The sequence below is a fragment of the Nerophis lumbriciformis genome, linkage group LG12, assembly GCF_033978685.3.
Source record: "Nerophis lumbriciformis linkage group LG12, RoL_Nlum_v2.1, whole genome shotgun sequence".
Lineage (NCBI taxonomy): Eukaryota > Metazoa > Chordata > Actinopteri > Syngnathiformes > Syngnathidae > Nerophis > Nerophis lumbriciformis.
In genome coordinates, this window is record NC_084559.2 from 46,330,932 (window position 1) to 46,350,282 (window position 19,351).

The following is a 19,351-nucleotide window of genomic DNA, read 5'->3' on the forward strand; positions in this document are numbered from 1 at the left end:
TATATATATATATATATATATATATATATATATATATATATATATATATATATATATATATGGTATATGGGTGTATATATATATATATATATATTATTATTTTTTTTTCATAAAACAATGAACACAATTACATGTTTAAATAAAGAAATCATTCAAGTGTATTTTTTCTAAAGAAAAGAAAACAACCCTCTATTGTAATAATTACAATGGGGAAATGACATTGTTGCAGTGCATGATTTTTACATACAGTAACAGAAGTAAAGAGTAATGAAAAACAAAAACACAAAAATAAATACTACATATTGCTTACGAAGATAGATAATTTAAATAAAATACATACCAATCAAAAGCTATATTTAATTTAGACTTAACCATAATATTAAAGCTATTAGATAAAATGTATAATTACATTTACTTGTATTTCAATTAGCCTTAAACCTGGCCTGCTCTGCTACAGTAAAGGAATCTGTTCCAAAATGTGTTTTCTCAATAAAGTTAAGCAAAAAAAAATCCACCACTTTTCCGGTCTTTGGGGCACACTTAGGCTGGAATTCTCGCCTGTACAAAATGACACAACGTTTGTACTATTTTTAAACGACATTGTAATCCAGGTATGTAATGATTATTTTTTAGTTTAAAAATTTCGCAGTTTCAAATTTTATACATGCACACATACTTAACTAAATGCTCATAACGCACGCTTTTCTTAACAGGCACATCCGCGGACACCTTCTCACCCGGAGTTTCAGCGTGACCTCTATACCGCAGTTGGAAAATACTTGATAGCGGAGCCGCGATCAATTGAATTGTGACGACGTAACCCCTCCATGGCGGAAAGGTGACAATTTGACGGGAAGTTCCATTTATTTGTGTGTACACAAGCAGCAAGAAGGGCTTATGTGCTCCTCGCCGTGTCGTCTCCGGCTCGGAGTGCTCTGTGTTGTCGGCGTTGAGCCAGTTTCGGGTGCACTGCATCAACATGGTGAGTGTGTGACAGCCAGCAATACTATCTCTGTTTAATTACATCATGCATGCTTGAAATGATCATTTGACACTTTTATATAGTTGTTATTTCTGCCGTCGTCTCGAATGCAGTTAAAGCTCAGTCCCATCTTGTCAGGTTAGCAGTGCAGCTAGCTTACATCCATGCTCAAGAGGATGCTATTATCCAACTTAACCACAGGTGTACCAGCAGTAATTATTGTGCTGCAGGATGCTTTTTGCTCAATTTCAATCATATCTGAGCATTTTGTCGTGTAATATTGCTCATGGTTCTGATGTCAATAGATAAGCAGGTGTTTACTGTAAGTAGGTGTATTTGATGCTGTGTTTACTGTCCACCGTGTGTTTGTGTTGCCTCCATCCAGATTGTTGATGTAGGAAACACAAGTATGGTCCTGCACAGACATTTAAGGGGGTCAAGGCAGAAAAAAACAAGGCAACCATCAAGAACATCTTTTGTAAAATTTGTATTATTAAGTTATAAATTACAGCAGGATAATTTCAACATATATCAAATCAAATCAAATTTAAAATTTAAATTTAAAATTTACCACAGGGGTAGTCAAAGTGCTGTACAATGAGCAGGTTAAAAGATAAAACGAGTACCGAGCAAACACAACACAACACAAACAGAACACGATAAAAAATAAATAATTAAATAGAATTAATAAAAACATAAAAACATAAAAACAGGATCACAGCAGGTGTATTATGGGGCGCCATTGCAGGATGGATATCACTCAGTGTTAAAAGCCATGGAATAAAAGTATGTTTTTAAGAGAGATTTAAAAACAGGAAGAGAGGAGGCTTGTCTAACACTCAGGGGTAGGTCGTTCCAGAGCTTGGGAGCAGCAACGGCGAAAGCTCTGTCACCTCTAAGCTTCAGCCTTGTGTCAGGGACCGTCAACAGCAGCTGATCGGCTGATATATAGTACTCAATACAAACTGGAAGGTGTACTGAAAATTAATTAGATAAGAACTAGAGATCGGCAGATTATTGGCCGATATTTGGTATATCTGCATCGGCCTTCTTTGTACACACACATATACACTGTATATATTGCCCAAAGTATTTGGCCACCTGCCTTCACTCACATTTGAACATGAAGTGCCATCCCATGGAATTGTCCAAAATGTTTTGGTATCCTGGAGCATTCAAAGTTCCTTTCACTGGAATCAAGGGGCCAAGCCCAACTCCTGAAAAACAACCCCACACCAAAATTCCTCCTCCACCACATTTCACACTCGGCACAATGCACAAATGTTTACATACACTTGTGAATGTAAACACAAGTTTACATTCACGAAATGTAGCGTTCTCCTGGCAACCTCCAAACCCAGACTGGTCTATCAGATTGCCAGATGGAAAAGTGTGATTCATCAGTCCAGAGAACGCGTCTCCACTGCTCTAGAGTCCAGTGGCGACGTGCTTTACACCACTGCATCCGACGCTTTGCATTGGACTTGGTGATGTATGGCTTAGATGCAGCTGCTTGGCCGTGGAAAACTATTCCATGAAGCTCTCTGCATACTGTACGTGGGCTGATTGGAAGGTCACATGAAGTTTGGAGCTCTGTAGCAACTGACTGTGCAGAAAGTCTTTGCACTATGCGCTTCAGCATTCGCTGACCCCTCTCTGTCAGTTTACGTGGCCTACCGCTTGGCGGCTGACTTGCTGTTGTTCCCAAACTATTCACTTTTCTTATAATACAGTTGACTTTGGAATATTTAGGAGCGAATAAATTTCACGACTGGATTTGTGGCACAGGTAGCATCCAAGACAGTTCCACGCTGGAAATCACTGAGAGCGGCCCATTCTTTCACAAATGTTTGTAGAAACAGTCTCCATTTTATACACAGGGCCAAGTGATTAGGGCACCTGATTCTCATCATTTGGATGGGTGGCCAAATACTTTTGCCAATATAGTGTGTGTGTATATATATATATATATATATATATATATGCACAGTGTTTGCGCTAGGAATTTTCAAAATGGCTTGACCCCCATCAAGTCATAAAAATGGGGTCCCACTTTTTTGTAAGTGTTTTGAAAACAAATGATAATTGTATGCATTACCCTGTTATATCTCACATTCTATATTGTGTTTTGGAAAAAAGGTTGTCATAAACGTTACTTCATTCATTAAAATAATTTAAAAAAAAAATACAACGAAAACACATTTTTATGCATATGTAAATGTATTCAGTTATATACACTCATTCACTTTCTTCTTTCCTTTTCTTTCCTTTTTTGTATATTTGTATTTAATAAGTTGTAGGTGTATTTATTTCAGTATGAAAGTGTAAAAAGTTTTTTGTTTCGGTCATGAAATGATGATAATGGAGTGTCAGGGCATACATACATTATTTATTTAACGCCTAAATCTCTAGAGTCTACATCAACTTCAGATCTATCCGTTTTGTTTTTTTTATGTTGTTTTTCTGTTTGTTTGTTTTCTGCCGTTTTTGTCAAAGAAAACTGTTTTTTAATGGCAAACAAAATATACAAAATCTTTCACCAAAAATATTTTAAAGAAAGAAAAAAAAGAGCTTTGTTTTATTAGTCAACATTGCAACTTTTTCTAAATTACATTTCACCTGTAAGCTTTTTTATTCCACTTTTGTTATGTTTTTGTTTATTTGAATAGTATTTTTAAAATGTCCCTTGGGCCTTTAAAACATTAGGTGTGGCCGGCAAATGGCATCCGGGCCACACTTTTGACATCCATGCTATAGATAATAAAAAAATACATCTGATAAGTCTATGGATAAAAAGCAGAGCGTTTATCATAACGCACAGTCAGCATCTCTGCTTCAGTAAACAATGACAGTGATGACGTCACTGTCACCGATGCGAGCGACACTTGCTAACTTGTCAGCCACTTCTCCAAGAGACTCCTTTTGAACACTCCTCGCGTATGAATTTATTGTGGGTCTACTGAAAATGTGACCAAATCTGCTGGGTCAAAAGTATACATACAGCAATGTTAATATTTGGTTACATGTTCCTTGGCAAGTTTCACTGAAATAAGGCGCTTTTGGTAGCCATCCACAAGCTTCTAGCAAGCTTCTGGTTGAGTTTTTGACCACTCCTCTTGACAAAATTGGTGCAGTGTAATTTGGCCTGTCGCCACCATCACGTCTCCATCTCATTGCTGCCTGGAGGGGGGGGCAATAGACTACAGACGGTGGTGAAGTAGGCCGGCTTCGTCGCGTGAAGAAGCCTACAATTTTTGGTTGTGTTTTCCGCTCCGTATGCTGAATAGCAATATACGATATATATTTCGATATTTTTTTCGTAAAGTAAAAACAAAACACAAAACAGTCCTAAGGGACGGCGTGGCGCAGTGGAAGAGTGGCCGTGCGCGACCCGAGGGTCCCTGGTTCAATCCCCACCTAGTACCAACCTCGTCATGTCCGTTGTGTCCTGAGCAAGACACTTCACCCTTGCTCCTGATGGGTGCTGGTAGCGCCTTGCATGGCAGCTCCCTCCATCAGTGTGTGAATGTGTGTGTGAATGGGTAAATGTGGAAGTAGTGTCAAAGCGCTTTGAGTACCTTGAAGGTAGAAAAGCGCTATACAAGTACAACCCATTTAGTTACCTGAGATACTAAGTATGTCATTATTTTGACTTAGTAAATATTGACTTACTAAGACAAAATAATGACTAAGTCAAATTAATGACTTACTGTAAATAAGCGTTTGCAATAAGCATTTGAAAAAAAAAAAGAGTTAAAAGTGGGGCCACATGCTGACATATGCTCAACTCATCATGCTTAATTTATTACAGCATTTGGGAAGCCTGTAGTTGATTTGTATTATGTAAATGTTATATTTTTATCAACATGTGATAGCAGGGACCCTGCCATTCAAAACTAGGCTGCTACATTACTAATGATTAATGTAACGATAGCTGAAAAAATAGTACAATAGCAATAGGAGAGACTATTCATCCCTGAACACCATGGAGTTCATGTAGGCTTTATGATGCAGTTACATTATTATATCAACTATCAGAGACAGAAACTCTTCATTTAACATAATGTCCTTTTTTGCTGGTTCAACACAGAAAAAGGTAAAGTGAAATAACTTAGTTGTTAACTGTAGGTCAATAATGCTTGTCTTTCTCTTAGACAGACAGGGCTTTGCTGTCCGTAATACACACACGCACGCACACATGCACACACCGCAAAATGAGCTAACGTTACGCTAAAAGCTAATTAGTTAAAGTTAAAGTACCAATGATTGTCACACACACACTAGGTGTGGTGAAATTTGTCCTCTGCAGTTGACCCATCCCCTTGTTCACCCTGGGAGGTGAGGGGAGCAGTGGGCAGCAGCGGTGGCCGTGCCCGGGAATCATTTTTTTGTGATTTAACCCCCAATTCCAACCCTTGATGCTGAGTGCCAAGCAGGGAAGTAATGGGTCCCATTTTTATAGTCTATGGTATGACTCGGCCGGGGTTTGAACTCACAACCTACTGATCTCAGGGCGGACACTCTAACCACGAGTCCACTGAGTAGGTTAGCCTTCACCTCTCGGACTGCGAGTGAGCTGAGCTGCCGCTTATATTTCTTGAAAGTCAACGGGCTCATAGTGATGTTACTAGTAGTTGACTGGAAGGTGTTTATTATAATTTGAGGAGAGTCCGCTGCATTATGCTCACCTGCTAAACACCTTTCTGCTAACCCGCACCGTCTCTCCTCTCTGCCTGCCTCTGCCGTGAGCACTGACTCCATGCGCTCTGAATACTCACTGCTGATTGGCTGTTACTGCTCTGAATACGCACTGCTGATTGGCTGTTACATGCGCTCTGAATACGCACTGTGATTGGCTGTTACCGCTCTGCGTGTAACCAATCAGATGGTTGTGTGGGTGGGACAATGCTGTATGCTGCAGAGACGTACTGACAGAGGCAGAGGCAGTACGAAGCGTAGCAGCTTGTTAAGACTTTAGTTTAGCACCAAATGATAATATAAATACATTTAATAAAGTCAAATACAAATAAGGCAACAAGAGAAGTATCCTACACTTCTCTTTTGTAAAGTAAATCTGAACATCCGATATGGGCATCTACATCACCTATATGATTTGCCTGAGAAGCTGGACAGGACATAAAAATAAAAATAAATATATATATATATATATATATATATATATATATATATATATATATATATATATATATATATATATTAAAAAAAAAAAAAAAGGCGGCCGCCTTTACAACAAAGCGCTGCGGGAACCCTGGGCCTCCTTGACTTCTAATAACCGGTATATGTATATACGTGTATAAATGTTCTGATAAAACCATATCAGTCAATCTCTAATATAAATAATGTATACAGTAAACTAATTATTTAATTTTTCTTTTTTTTACAGTTTTGTTGATGCATAAGCATTATACAAATACACCACAATATATAGCCCAGTTTAAAAGTAACCGATGCAGATTTTTATCTGCATTTAAAACACATTCTTGTGGTCAAGTTCTGGTTCTGGTGTAAAATGTCTGTACATTTTTTCCACAGTCACATTTTATACCCTACTTTCTGCATGTGGCTGCAAGATGTTCTTTTGTGGCGGCGTTTCCATATTACAAATGAAACCACGCCCCACCCTCTCCAAAAGTATCAATTTGTCCTATGAAAATGTACACAATTAAATATATATATTAAAGACGAGCTTTACCGCTATTTTTCATTCAGTCATGGTGGAAAAATAAACTTCATTAAAAAATATATAGATTCAGGGGTCACTACATTAGGAAGAGAGGGAGAGAGATGTCGAGTGCCGTTGAGCAGTTTAGGGAATAATTCTCACAAGAACTCAAAAGTATTCCCCGTCAGATATCAATGACATATTTGGGGGGAATTGATAAGTCATCTTCATTCTTGAATGAAATAAAACAAAAAGAAACCACATAAACAGAGCATAGCATGAAACCGTGGCATTGTTTCATTATCAGTGTCTTTTATTACACACACTTTGTACTAAATGACTCACATCATGTTGTAAAAATGGGCAACTTGTGTCACTTTAGTTGTGCTGAAGCAGCTACGGTAGGGCAACATTGTCGTTTGACATGCTCAGGGACTTCACACACAAACTAGGTCACTGAAAAAGGACTTTCTCGAAATTTCCATACAGGGTGGATACGTTCCGAGGGTAATGTGAGTGGTTCCAATTAGATGGTCAAAATATTTTTAGATTGCGTCCTTATTTACATCAGTTTCCCATTACTTATTTCATTTAACATGTTTCACTTTAAATGTCACCTATGTGCAAATGCAACTGGTTTCTTTGCTGACTAAGACATACTGTCACTTTTTGGCCATCAATAGACGGCGCGGCCTGTGGAGTTGTTTGCCGGTCAGCATGCCACTGGTGGTGTTTATAGGCCTACTGAAACCCACTACTACCGACCACGCAGTCTGATAGTTTATATATCAATGATGAAATCTTAACATTGCAACACATGCCAATACGGTTCACTTATAAAGTGCAATTTTAAATTTCCTGCGAAACTTCCGGTTGAAAACGTCTAGGTATGATGACGTATGCACGTGACGTCGATGGTTGAAACGGAAGTATTGGGACGCAATTGTATCCAATACAAAAAGCTCAGTTTTCATCGCAAAATTCCGCAGTATTCTGGACATCTGTGTTGGTGAATCTTTTGCAATTTGTTTAATGAACAATGGAGACTGCAAAGAAGAAAGCTGTAGATGCGATCGGTGTATTAGCATCTGGCTACAGCAACACAACCAGGAGGACTTTGACTTGGATAGCAGACGCGCTATCCGACGCTAGCCGCCGACCGCATCGATGATCGGGTGAAGTCCTTCGTCGCTCCGTCGAACGCAGGTGAGCTTCGGTGTTGATGAGCAGATGAGGGTTGGCGTAGGTGGAGAGCTAATGTTTTTATCATAGCTCTGTCGAGGTCCGTAGCTAAGTTAGATTCAATGGCGTTGTTAGCAACAGCATTGTTAAGCTTCGCCAGGCTGGAAAGCATTAACCGTGTAGTTACAGGTCCATGGTTTAATAGTATTGTTGATTTTCTGTCTATCCTTCCAGTCAGGGGTTTATTTCTTTTGTTTCTATCTGCAGTTAAGCCCGATGCTATCACGTTAGCTCCGTAGCTAAAGTGCTTCACCGATGTATTGTCGTGGAGATAAAAGTCACTGTGAATGTCCATTTCGCGTTCTCGACTCTCATTTTCAAGAGTATATTGTATCCGAGGTGGTTTAAAATACACATTTCTGATCCACAATAGAAAAAGGAGAGAGTGTGGAATCCAATGAGCCCTTGTACCTAAGTTACGGTCAGAGCGAAAAAAGATGTGTCCTGCACTGCACTCTAATACTTCACTCTCACGTTACTCATCCACAAATCTTTCATCCTGGCTCAAATTAATGGGGTAATTGTCGCTTTCTCGGTCCCAATCGCTCTTGCTGATGGTGTAAACAATGGGGAAACGTGAGGAGACTTTCAACTTGTGACGTCACGCTACTTCCGGTACAGGCAAGGCTTTTTTTTATCAGCGACCAAAAGTTCTGAACTTTATCGTCGTTGTTCTATACTAAATCCTTTCAGCAAAAATATGGCAATATCGCGAAATGATCAAGTATGACACATAGAATGGATCTGCTATCCCCGTTTAAATAAAAAAAAAAAATTCATTTCAGTAGGCCTTTATAGTCTGTACTACAGTATAAGGAGTCAAGTAGGATCTGACAGTCACTACAGTCAAATGGAAAATAGTGCTGTTGCAAGTAGTCGACTTAGTTGACCTAAACGACCATAACAATTAATCGACGGTCGAGCTGCACGTTTATAACCAAAATGATAATCAGGATTATTTGTATCATTACTGAAATCATTATTGTTAATCACAATTATTCATTATGTAGTTTGTATTACCAGTAAATAGTCAAAGCAGCTCACCAAAATAATTTTGTATTTCTCTGTTGATCATTCATAACCACAAAAAACAATGCAGGTGTAATTTAAACACATCAAAGGAGACCTATAATGATTTTAATCTACATGGAAAACACTTCCTTGTGGTCTAGATAATATGTGTTAATGTACATTTTGTACAGATATTTCTACAAAGTCACTTTTGTAACCTGTTTTTGGGTCTGTCTGTAAGATGTTCAATTCTGGAGTGGTTCCCTGATTGCAAATTAAACCACGCCCCGTCCTCTCCAAAAGTATCATAATTAACCTTTTGGAAATGTACACAATTTAAATATATATCTTGAAGTGAGAAGAGAAACTGTGATATATTGCTGTATTAACTCAATAACAGAAACTTGTATTTAATTTTGTTAGTTTTAATGCAGACAGTGCGGCAACATTAGGGCTGGGCGATATAGCCTTTTATTAATATCTCGATATTTTTAGGCCATGTCACGATACACGATATATATCTCGATATTTTGCCTTAGCCTTGAGATAACACTTGATGCATATAATCACAGCAGTATGATGATTATATGTGTCTACATTAAAACATTCTTGTTCATACTGCATTAATATATAATAAATATATTAATATATATTAAATATAATATACTCATTTTAAACTTTAATGCAGAGAGGGAAATCACAACTAATTCAATTTACCAAAACTGTATTTATTAAACAGTTATTAAGCAGTGGCACAAACATTCATGTCATTTCAAAACAGAAAGTGCAAGATTGTCAGAGACATTTTAAAACAAGCTATTAGTGCACTTTTGTGAATGATGTCACCAAGATGACATATCAAAACAACACTAAATTAAAGTGTACTTTTTGTACATAACGCCACTACAATAGTTAAAAACAAATAAAGTGCACTTTTGTGCATTTTGTCACACAAGATATTTCAATAAGTGTCAAATAAAAATGAGCTGCATATCAAATAGTATATGTCCTTCGCTATGTGGTAGGTTCCTGCGGACGTTAACTCCTTCTGTTGTTGATTTTTTTTTTTCATACGGTGTTGATCTGGAAATAGTTGCTTCGGCATTTTGTTGGTGTGACACCGAACAGAGATGTTGACATGCACAGTTTCAAGCACTCTTCATTCTCTAGCGGGTGACTTTTCAAATGATGCTACATTAGCAGTGGTGCTACTTTTTGTAGCAACGCTTTTACCGCATAAATGATCAACATATTCCCGCTTGAAACCAAACCACTGCCATCGATTCGTTGGATCTATGCTATGCGCATGCGCAGAGGCTATTTTATTTTTTTAAATTATTTTTATAAACCTTTATTTATAAACTGCAACATTTACAAAAAGCTGAGAAACAATAATCAAAATAAGTATGGTGCCAGTACGCCGTCCCCAATCAATCAATATTTCTATTGATTGACCACTGAGAGGTCTTTAAACATACACAAAATTAACTAAATAGTGGAAGTTTGACTCAATAGAGCTTCCAAGTTCAGCTTCATGAGCCAATACCACCTGCCCACCCCCTACAGATTTCAATTGGTTGCCAGGTAGAGGGGGTCAAGCAGAGTAGTTCAGATAAGAGAGTTCATGCTGATACAATTCCCCCAAGAAAGGAGATCCTTGCAGGTTTCTTCTGAATAAGGGTCAGCAGCACCCACCTAACATGAGGATGTGGGCTTTTTGACCTATATAGTTTGACCAGTCCAGGCACTGGAGTGGGCTAGGATGGGCTGTTTTGAGCCAGAGATGTTGTTTGGCCACACGTCACCTCTGAGCAAAGATAATTGCCAAGTTATTGGCACCCTGTCTCCCCTCAGTGACTCTAGAGGAAGTATTTATTGCCTTTAGCTTTTGCAGCTTACACCACGCTGTGTGACGTGCATGAGCCCCGTGGCCAATTTAAAATGTAGGTCTAGATTGCCAGTTTGTCAGTCATTCACTTTGTCCCGTTCTTCTGCCTTGGCTGACATGGGTTTAACGCCCATGGACTCAGTCATTGTAGTTCACATTTATTTCTCTTTATCTTACAAATCACTATATTCAACACATTACTTTATATTTTTCCATATGTAATTTTACTGTTGTCACCTCAGACATGTCATATGTTAAGAAGATATGAATTATGCCTTTGCCTTTTTTTGTCCCTTACTCTAATGGAACACAAGTATGAAGGTTGACGCCCATATACACAATACTTTAACTATAGAAGCTATTCATTGACGGCACTTTAGTACAAGGATACACCTTATGGTGAAAAGATTGAAGTTAATTGCATTAGAACCTACTAAACTCACCTCAGTCTTTTAACTCTTAACTTTTTAATTGTTTTCTCTCTGTAGTTACTCAGTCAAAGACAACTAATTAAAAATACTGACATATTGTTGTTCTGTAAGTCAGTAGTTCTTCATTTAGTTTCTGGCATTCCCCCAAGGGGACACAAATGTTCATTATACTGTACAGGTGAAACGCAAATGATTAGAATATTGTGTAAAAGTCTGTTAATTTCAGCAATTCAACTTCAAATATGTGATATAAACTCATTACATACAAAGTGAACTATGTCAAACTTTTGTTAAAGGTGCCTTATGCAGTAATGTGGCCAGAAATGGTACTGCAAACACGGTCAAAATTCTGTAGTCCCCTCCTACTCTCCCTGACTGAGGTTGCCAGATACGAATCTGAATCCTACTCCAAGGAACTTTAAATAGCAATCGACGAGTCATACGCTGTAGGTTTCTCTTGTTTATGCTTTTTGTAAGATGGTTTACTAAGTAATGATGCCACATTTTACTGATGTCGATTAGCCAAATGTATTTGTAAACTTACGCAGTAATATTTTCGTCGGGAGTCTGGACAAATTGTTGGCCTTACCCTGCTAAAATGTCTAGTTTGACCGCACGGACCACCATCGAAATAAATATATAATATTATATAATATATTATATATCGCATAGGCCTACTTTGATGGCAAGCCAAGGCCAGCAGTAAAATGACTGCCACATTTCGTTCAGCATAACGCCATGTTGCATCCAACCTGACGCACTGCATTCTCTGCCATGTACACACATCGCCATATTCCAGTGCAGAGTGCGGTTCTATGAGCCAACCCATCTTACGCATAAATCATATAGCCTACTCCCATGTCAATACACAAAGTAGAAAATCATTACATGTAATGCATTATATTGTAACAAGCAAATACCACATACAGATGATACATGATGCACATACAGTACCAGAAACCGCAATTAGCCGTGCTAATGTTGGAACACATTTATTCAGTGTATCAGCATATTGAGAAGGAAATAGGCACTGACACAACCCATATCCACATACGTTTTATTTGTCGAAAATATATGTTGCCTTGTCAGTTGGATTAACATCGACATACAGCCTAACAGGCATATATTTTCCCAGTTAGTCTATATGTCGATGTGTCATTCACCGGGCTAGCATGCTAAGCATTCGCTGCACGAACATATTAGCCGTGTTAGACAAGATCATAGACAGTATTGGACAATATAGTTTACATACAAAATGTCCATTTCCAAGAAAACGTAAATGCCTGACTTACCTATCAAGGAGGAAATGAGCAAGATTGGCGTCAGATGAAAAAATCTTATGCGCCTTCAATCGTCTCCATCTTTCAAAGGCATCCCCGATACAAATCCTTGTTTTGTTTCTGGTTTTGCCATAAATAAGTTGAATCTTACATGTCATCTGCTGGTGTCGGTCCACTCTGTTTCCTGAGATCCAGGGTCAACGCAGCAGTCTACCAGCAAGTTTTAGAGCACTTCATGCTTCCTGCTGCTGACCTGCTCTATGGAGATGGAGATTTCAAGTTCCAACAGGACTTGGCGCCTGCACACAGCGCAAAATCTACCCGTGCCTGGTTTACGGACCATGGTATTTCTGTTCTAAATTGGCCCGCCAACTCCCCTGACCTTAGCCCCATAGAAAATCTGTGGGGTATTGTGAAAAGGAAGATGCAGAATGCCAGACCCAAAAACGCAGAAGAGTTGAAGGCCACTATCAGAGCAACCTGGGCTCTCATAACACCTGAGCAGTGCCAGAAACTCATCGACTCCATGCCACGCCGCATTAACGCAGTAATTGAGGCAAAAGGAGCTCCAACCAAGTATTGAGTATTGTACATGCTCATATTTTTCATTTTCATACTTTTCAGTTGGCCAACATTTCTAAAAATCCCTTTTTTGTATTAGCCTTAAGTAATATTCTAATTTTGTGACACACGGAATTTTGGATTTTCATTTGTTGCCACTTCAAATCATCAAAATTAAATGAAATAAACATTTGAATGCATCAGTCTGTGTGCAATGAATAAATATAATGTACAAGTTACACCTTTTGAATGCAATTACTGAAATAAATCAAGTTTTTCAAAATATTCTAATTTACTGGCTTTTACCTGTATGTATGTATGTATGTATATATATATATATATATATATATATATATATATATATGTATGTATATATATATATATATATGTATGTATATGTATGTATGTATGAGAGAGAGAGAGATGTTTATCCAATCTAAGGTTGTACAGTATACCGGTATTAGTATAGTACCACGATACTAATGAATTATTTTCGGTACGATACCGTCTCTGAAACGTACCGGTCCCACAACCCCCCGCACCCGTGTCGAAGTCACGTCGTGACATTGCTGGTTTACAAGCAGGGGAGCATGTTCGGCGGCAGACAATCACAGAGTACTTACAAGCAGACACAGTGTGTAGACAGAAAAGGGAGAACAGACACATTTTGCCTTAAAATCTAACGATAAAGGTGAAGTTATAACACTGAAACACCCTCAAGAAGAGGTGTTTTAAGACATGGCTAGCGAGCTAGCAGCTAACGTCCATCCGCCGTCGGCAGTGTTTTAACTACGTCTAAATCACTAATCCTCGCCTCCATGGCTACAAATAAAGTATGTTTCTTACAAGTATCATCCTTGCAGGAAGAGGAATATAAATGTCAAATGTGGCGTGAGAAAGGATTACATAGCGTTACTGTCACGCTCAAAGTGTAAGGCTTGGCAGCCCTGTGTAAGAGCGAACACTGAGGAACTCTTTTTCTAGCGCAGTAACACATTGGCGTGCTTCGGTATTAGCCGTAAATGCTAACTACGGAAAAAGATAAGCTAGCTTCTATGTCAACAAGAAAACGCGATTGAGTTAGTAATGCACGACACAATGCGATACGACACCAATCCGTACTGACTGAAAAACGTGAACAATCATATTACAGTATCTGTAAAGTATTAGCCCACATTTCATGTTTTGTTTTACACAGCTAGCCAGACAGGGTACTGTAGTTGTAAAAACAAGCATGACGTGCTGCGTGTATCATGATTAGGGCTGCAACTAACTAGTAATTTGATAATCGATTAATCTGTTGATTATTACTTCGATTAATCGATTAATAATCGGATAAAAGAGACAAACTACATTTCTATCCTTTCCAGTATTTTATTGAAAAAAAACAGCATACTGGCACCATACTTATTTTGATTATTGTTTCTCAGCTGTGTGTAAATGTTGCAGTTTATAAATAAAGGTTTATTAAAAAAAAAAAAAGTAGCCTCTGCGCATGCGCATAGCATAGATCCAACGAATCGATGACTAAATTAATCGCCAACTATTTTTGTAATCGATTTTAATCGATTTAATCGATTAGTTGTTGCAGCCCTAATCATGATCGATATAAATTGTGACTCACTCCAATGGACAGTTGTCTCTTTTGGCTCAGCTGGCCGGGGACGTTTTTTTCTGGTTTATTTGGGGGTAAGCACACCATTTATGTCGAAATAACTTGTCTCCAAATTCCACATTTGCAGCTTTGAGTCACTTTCACCTCACCCTATCGGCTTTTGTCTCCTCCAACGTTTCACCCTTTTCTTCGTGCTCGCTTCTATAAGTTCATCCTCCAGTCATCTAGCTTCAAAAAGATAAAGTTGCGAATCTTCATTTGTCCAAAATAGTCGTCTTTGTTGTTTGTTACCAAGTCTCCCATGATAAGAACACACACAAGCATTTTGCACCCGGAAGTAGGAAAACACATTTGTTGCCAGAAGTCGGACGTGCGCTGCTATGGAAACGGTAATCAATGCGCGGAAGAAGTCAGTCCCCATAGTTAATTGATTAAAATGATCCAAACATGGCAAGTATTGAACATATTACATATTGTTATGAACGTGCCTGTCACTACATTATATATAGACGTGCAGTGTGTATATAAAACGTATTGTATATTGTTATGAAGGTGTCTGTTACTACATTATATATAGACTTGCAGTGTGTATATAAAACATTGATGGAGGGTTTGAAGTTGTTTTAGAGGGCTTTGAAGCATGGCTGTTTTTACATCTGCTCGTCACTGTTAATGGACCTCAATGAGAACCTGACTCTCCGCTCTAGTTCATCCTAAAGTTTTTTGATAAGGTGGCAATCAAAGAAAACCAAACTCATCCAAGCACATATATATGAACCTTGCTTTGGGCTAGAGTTATGTTTACACAAGAGGCCTTTCCCGAAAATGTTTTTTAAATGTTTGAATGGAACTGGAACATTTTAAGGAATCATCCAAGCTGTTCCACAGATCAACCCCCTGACAGAAACACATATTCTTTTTGGGGACGGCGTGGCGAAGTTGGGAGAGTGGCCGTGCCAGCAATCTGAGGGTTACTGGTTCAATCCCCACCTTCTACCATCCTAGTCACGTCCGTTGTGTCCTTGAGCAAGACACTTCACCCTTGCTCCTGATGGGCCTGGTTAGCGCCGTGCATGGCAGCTCCCGCCATTAGTGTGTGAATGGGTGAATGTGGAAATAGTGTTAAAGCGCTTTGAGTTCCTTAAAAAAGGTAGAAAAGCGCTATACAAGTACAACCCATTTACCATTACCATTTACCATTTAAGCTAGTTCTTATGTTTGCTTTCTGAAAGACAGATGAACCTCTGAGGTCATAGGGTCTCTCCCTGGGTTTGAACCTCTCCTGGAGGCAGCATGAGGTTATGAGCTTTATACGTCACAATAGCAGTGTTGAGGTCAACAAGATCATGCAGTTTTAATGTTTTTAATTTAATAAACAGAGCGTTGGTATGGTCATAATAATCCGCATAATTTACTATTTTAATGGCTTTCTTTTGAAGTAAGAACATAGTTGTTTGATTTGTAATTGTTACCCCAGATTTCAACACAATAATTGAGATATGGGAGTACGAAACAATTTTATAACATGTTAAGAGCCTTTTGATTTACAGAGTTATTAATTGTATCTAACATAGCAATCATGTTTTGCCAACTTTGTCTTGAGTATTTATGTGCAGTTTCCAATTTAATTTGTCATCTATATAGATTCCCCAAAATGTTGAGTACACCCTTTCTATCTCCATATCATCAATTCTTATGTGACACTGTATGTTGTTTTTCCTATTTTCAAAAATTATATATTTTGTTTTATTTAGGTTGATTGATAGTTTATTGCCGTCAAACCATTGCTTTAGTATGTGGAGTTCACTCTCTACGTTCTCTAGGAGCTGGCCAAGGTCTTGCCCAGAACAGTACAGGCTTGTATCATCAGCAAAGAGAATACAGTTTAATTTTTTTAAAGACTTTACAGATATCATTAATATACAATATAAACTATTTTGGTCCCAGTGCATAGCATAAAAGCATAAAAAATGTAATGGGAAAAATAAAGACTGGACATGCAGGGGAACTAAGGTGTGTAGTCCAACTCTTGTCTGACTAACACATTAAGATATCTGTGTAAATATGTATAGTTTGGTGTAGTTTTGAGTCTTTATGTCAATGTGTGCCTAATCGTTCTGTGTTACATTTACATTTACATTTAGTAAAATATACTGCTTCTCTCTGACAGTGACATGCTCCTAAAACAAGACAAAGGAATCACTTCATTTGTGTGTAACTGCTTTATCTCAAATGTTATTACTATTTAAATGCCATTTAAACCTTTCTATTTTTACAGGGTGTGATCGGAGTGCAGCTGGTGGTTACCATGGTAATGGCCAGTGTAATTCAAAAAATCATACCTCATTATTCTTTCGCAAGATGGTTACTCTGCAGTGGCAGGTAAATCACATTGTCACACTTGTTTTGTAGCTCTTTTTTGTATTTCCCTATGATGATTTCATCTGAAAACAGGGTAGAAAAATGAAGATCAGCATGAGTAAAACATTTTCGATATAGTGTTGAAAATACAGAAAATAATCACGACCTTGTAAGGGGCAAGTGGTAGAAAATGGATGGATGGATGATGAAATAATTGGGTTATTTTCGTTAAATTACTGCTATTTTTTGTATATTATTTGATGAATGCTTTCACTGGGTAAGAGGACTTTGTTTTATAACTGATACTGTTCTAATGAACACATATACAAGGAATGGATGAAAAAAGCTGGATTCCGAGGCAGAGATGTGAACTGCAGTCTTTGAAATGATGCTGTTAAATGAGGCCCTATTTCCAGGACATATTACTTTGATATTGTAAAGCCTCTCTCAAGTATTTCTTAAATGTGTATCAGAGGAGCTGTAAAGAAGAGCTTTAGAAGCACTTCTGCTATTTGAGGGGGTTCATCATAAAGCTCAGAGCTGCCCTAAATGTTTGGAGCCACATTTGTGGAATTGAGACATGATACACTTTGCATTGAAGAGCATTTTTCAATATTAATTTTGCTTATTTTTAAATCGTGAGCATCACACAAGAGAGTAAGCAATGCTCAGATCATATTATTGACTATTCCCAACCTCATAGTAAGCATTTATTTTATGGTGAAGTGGTTTCTCGGGCAAGCAATAAAATATGATCCAGTAGGGATTGTTTAGTTAATCATTATTTCAGAACTAGAATTCTTATTCAGCTGATTTATTGTAAACCTTTTTTTTATTTTTCTTACCCCACTTTTCTATTGGTTTGCTAGTCTTCGGTGGTACCAGCACCCTACGGAAGATGAGTTGAGAAACCTCGCTGGGAAACAGAAAGGACTAAAGAGGAAAGACAGGTACGTGCAGATGCAGAACGGCAGCATGTTGATCAAATGGTACCGAGACGACAAGTTAATCCTTTCATCCCAGAGAAAAGAGAGATATGAGGAGAGATGGAGGACAGAATGTCTGCACATGCCTCTTTCATGTTGCATTTTATATTCTATGTACTGCTCTAAAAAGAGGACACTTAACACATATTAGATCCCAATGTATGCAATATTACAGTTGAAAATCTTAATTCATTACATAGTGGAACTTGTTGGAAACAAAATAACATTAGAATGATCAATGGAAATCGAAATCAGTAACCCTTAGAGGTCTGGATTCAGAAAAATTCAGATCACAGGCTGATCCAACTTATGTGAAAATTCTTCAATGCAATTCAAAGCTAAAAAGCAGACTTCCTCCAGACCCTACCTCCCAGTAATAAAAAAGTCTTGCATCCAGACTGAGATCTGTATAACCCGCAAAATGTTGTTTCTTTTCCCATTTCTGACATTTCCTGAAAGTTTATAAAAATGCGCCCATACATTTTTGAGCAATCAATAGTGGAATGAAAGAAATGGAGTAAAGCCTCTTGTCTGTCATCAGCTGTCTTTGTCTCTGTGGGTGGAGGCGGGGCCGCGGGCAAAAGAAAGTTGAAACTTGTAATGTAAACGTAAGGTAACGTAAGAGAAATTGTCAGAATCAGCCCTTTGCTCCTTATCCTATTTCGGACATTTTCTAAAAGTTGAATGAAAATACCACCATTATTTTTTGAGCTATAAAGAGCACAATTAAAGAAACAGAGTGAACACTCTAGTCGGTCATTTACTGCGATTGTCCCTGTGGGGAACATAGAAATAAGGTAACGTAGTAGAAATAGTTCAAATCGATTGTTACCCATTTTGGCCATTTCCTGAAAGTTTCATGAAAATCCATTCTGAAATTTTTAGCCGTTTTGCTAACTAACTAATTAACAGACCAACAACAACTAACAAACCAACTAGAACATTTGAGCATTGTTTGCGTTTAATTACAGTAACTGCGTTTATCCTAAACTTTATATTACACACTAAGGCATTTTTACAAAATTGTCTTAATGTTTTTGACAATACAACAATAATACCGTACCATGGCCCTGAATACGGTTACTTAAGCTCCTGGCGGAGGTAATGAAGCTTAGTGGTGTGTATGTGGCCTTGCTCCTGATGAAATTATTTCCTCCAAAACCTGGATCAGGGTATCACCTAACTTCTGGGTAGTCTGCGGTGTGACGTGGTGGCTTGGATGAAAGAAAAACAACACTTTTCTAAATTCCTACATCAAAACTAGTTTTTGAGTATCCCAAATACATCATCGTGGGACCTTGGAGGCCTTTA

At 38.0% G+C, this 19,351-nt stretch overlaps 1 protein-coding gene across 2 annotated transcripts in view; it reads left to right on the forward strand.

Moving 5' to 3' along the window:
* The first annotated feature begins 552 nt into the window (after positions 1-552).
* tmem161b (transmembrane protein 161B) overlaps positions 553-19,351 on the forward strand; it is a 58,337-nt gene continuing 39,538 nt past the window's right edge. For both annotated transcript variants that reach the window (XR_009817883.2, XM_061986642.2), the window contains exons 1-4: positions 553-611; positions 714-982; positions 16,972-17,075; positions 17,924-18,004. Coding sequence is in view for 1 of the 2 variants with exons in the window: in XM_061986642.2 (XP_061842626.1) it covers positions 980-982; positions 16,972-17,075; positions 17,924-18,004 (188 nt within the window). In the remaining variant the exon portion in view is untranslated. The remainder of the gene's footprint in view (positions 612-713; positions 983-16,971; positions 17,076-17,923; positions 18,005-19,351) is intronic.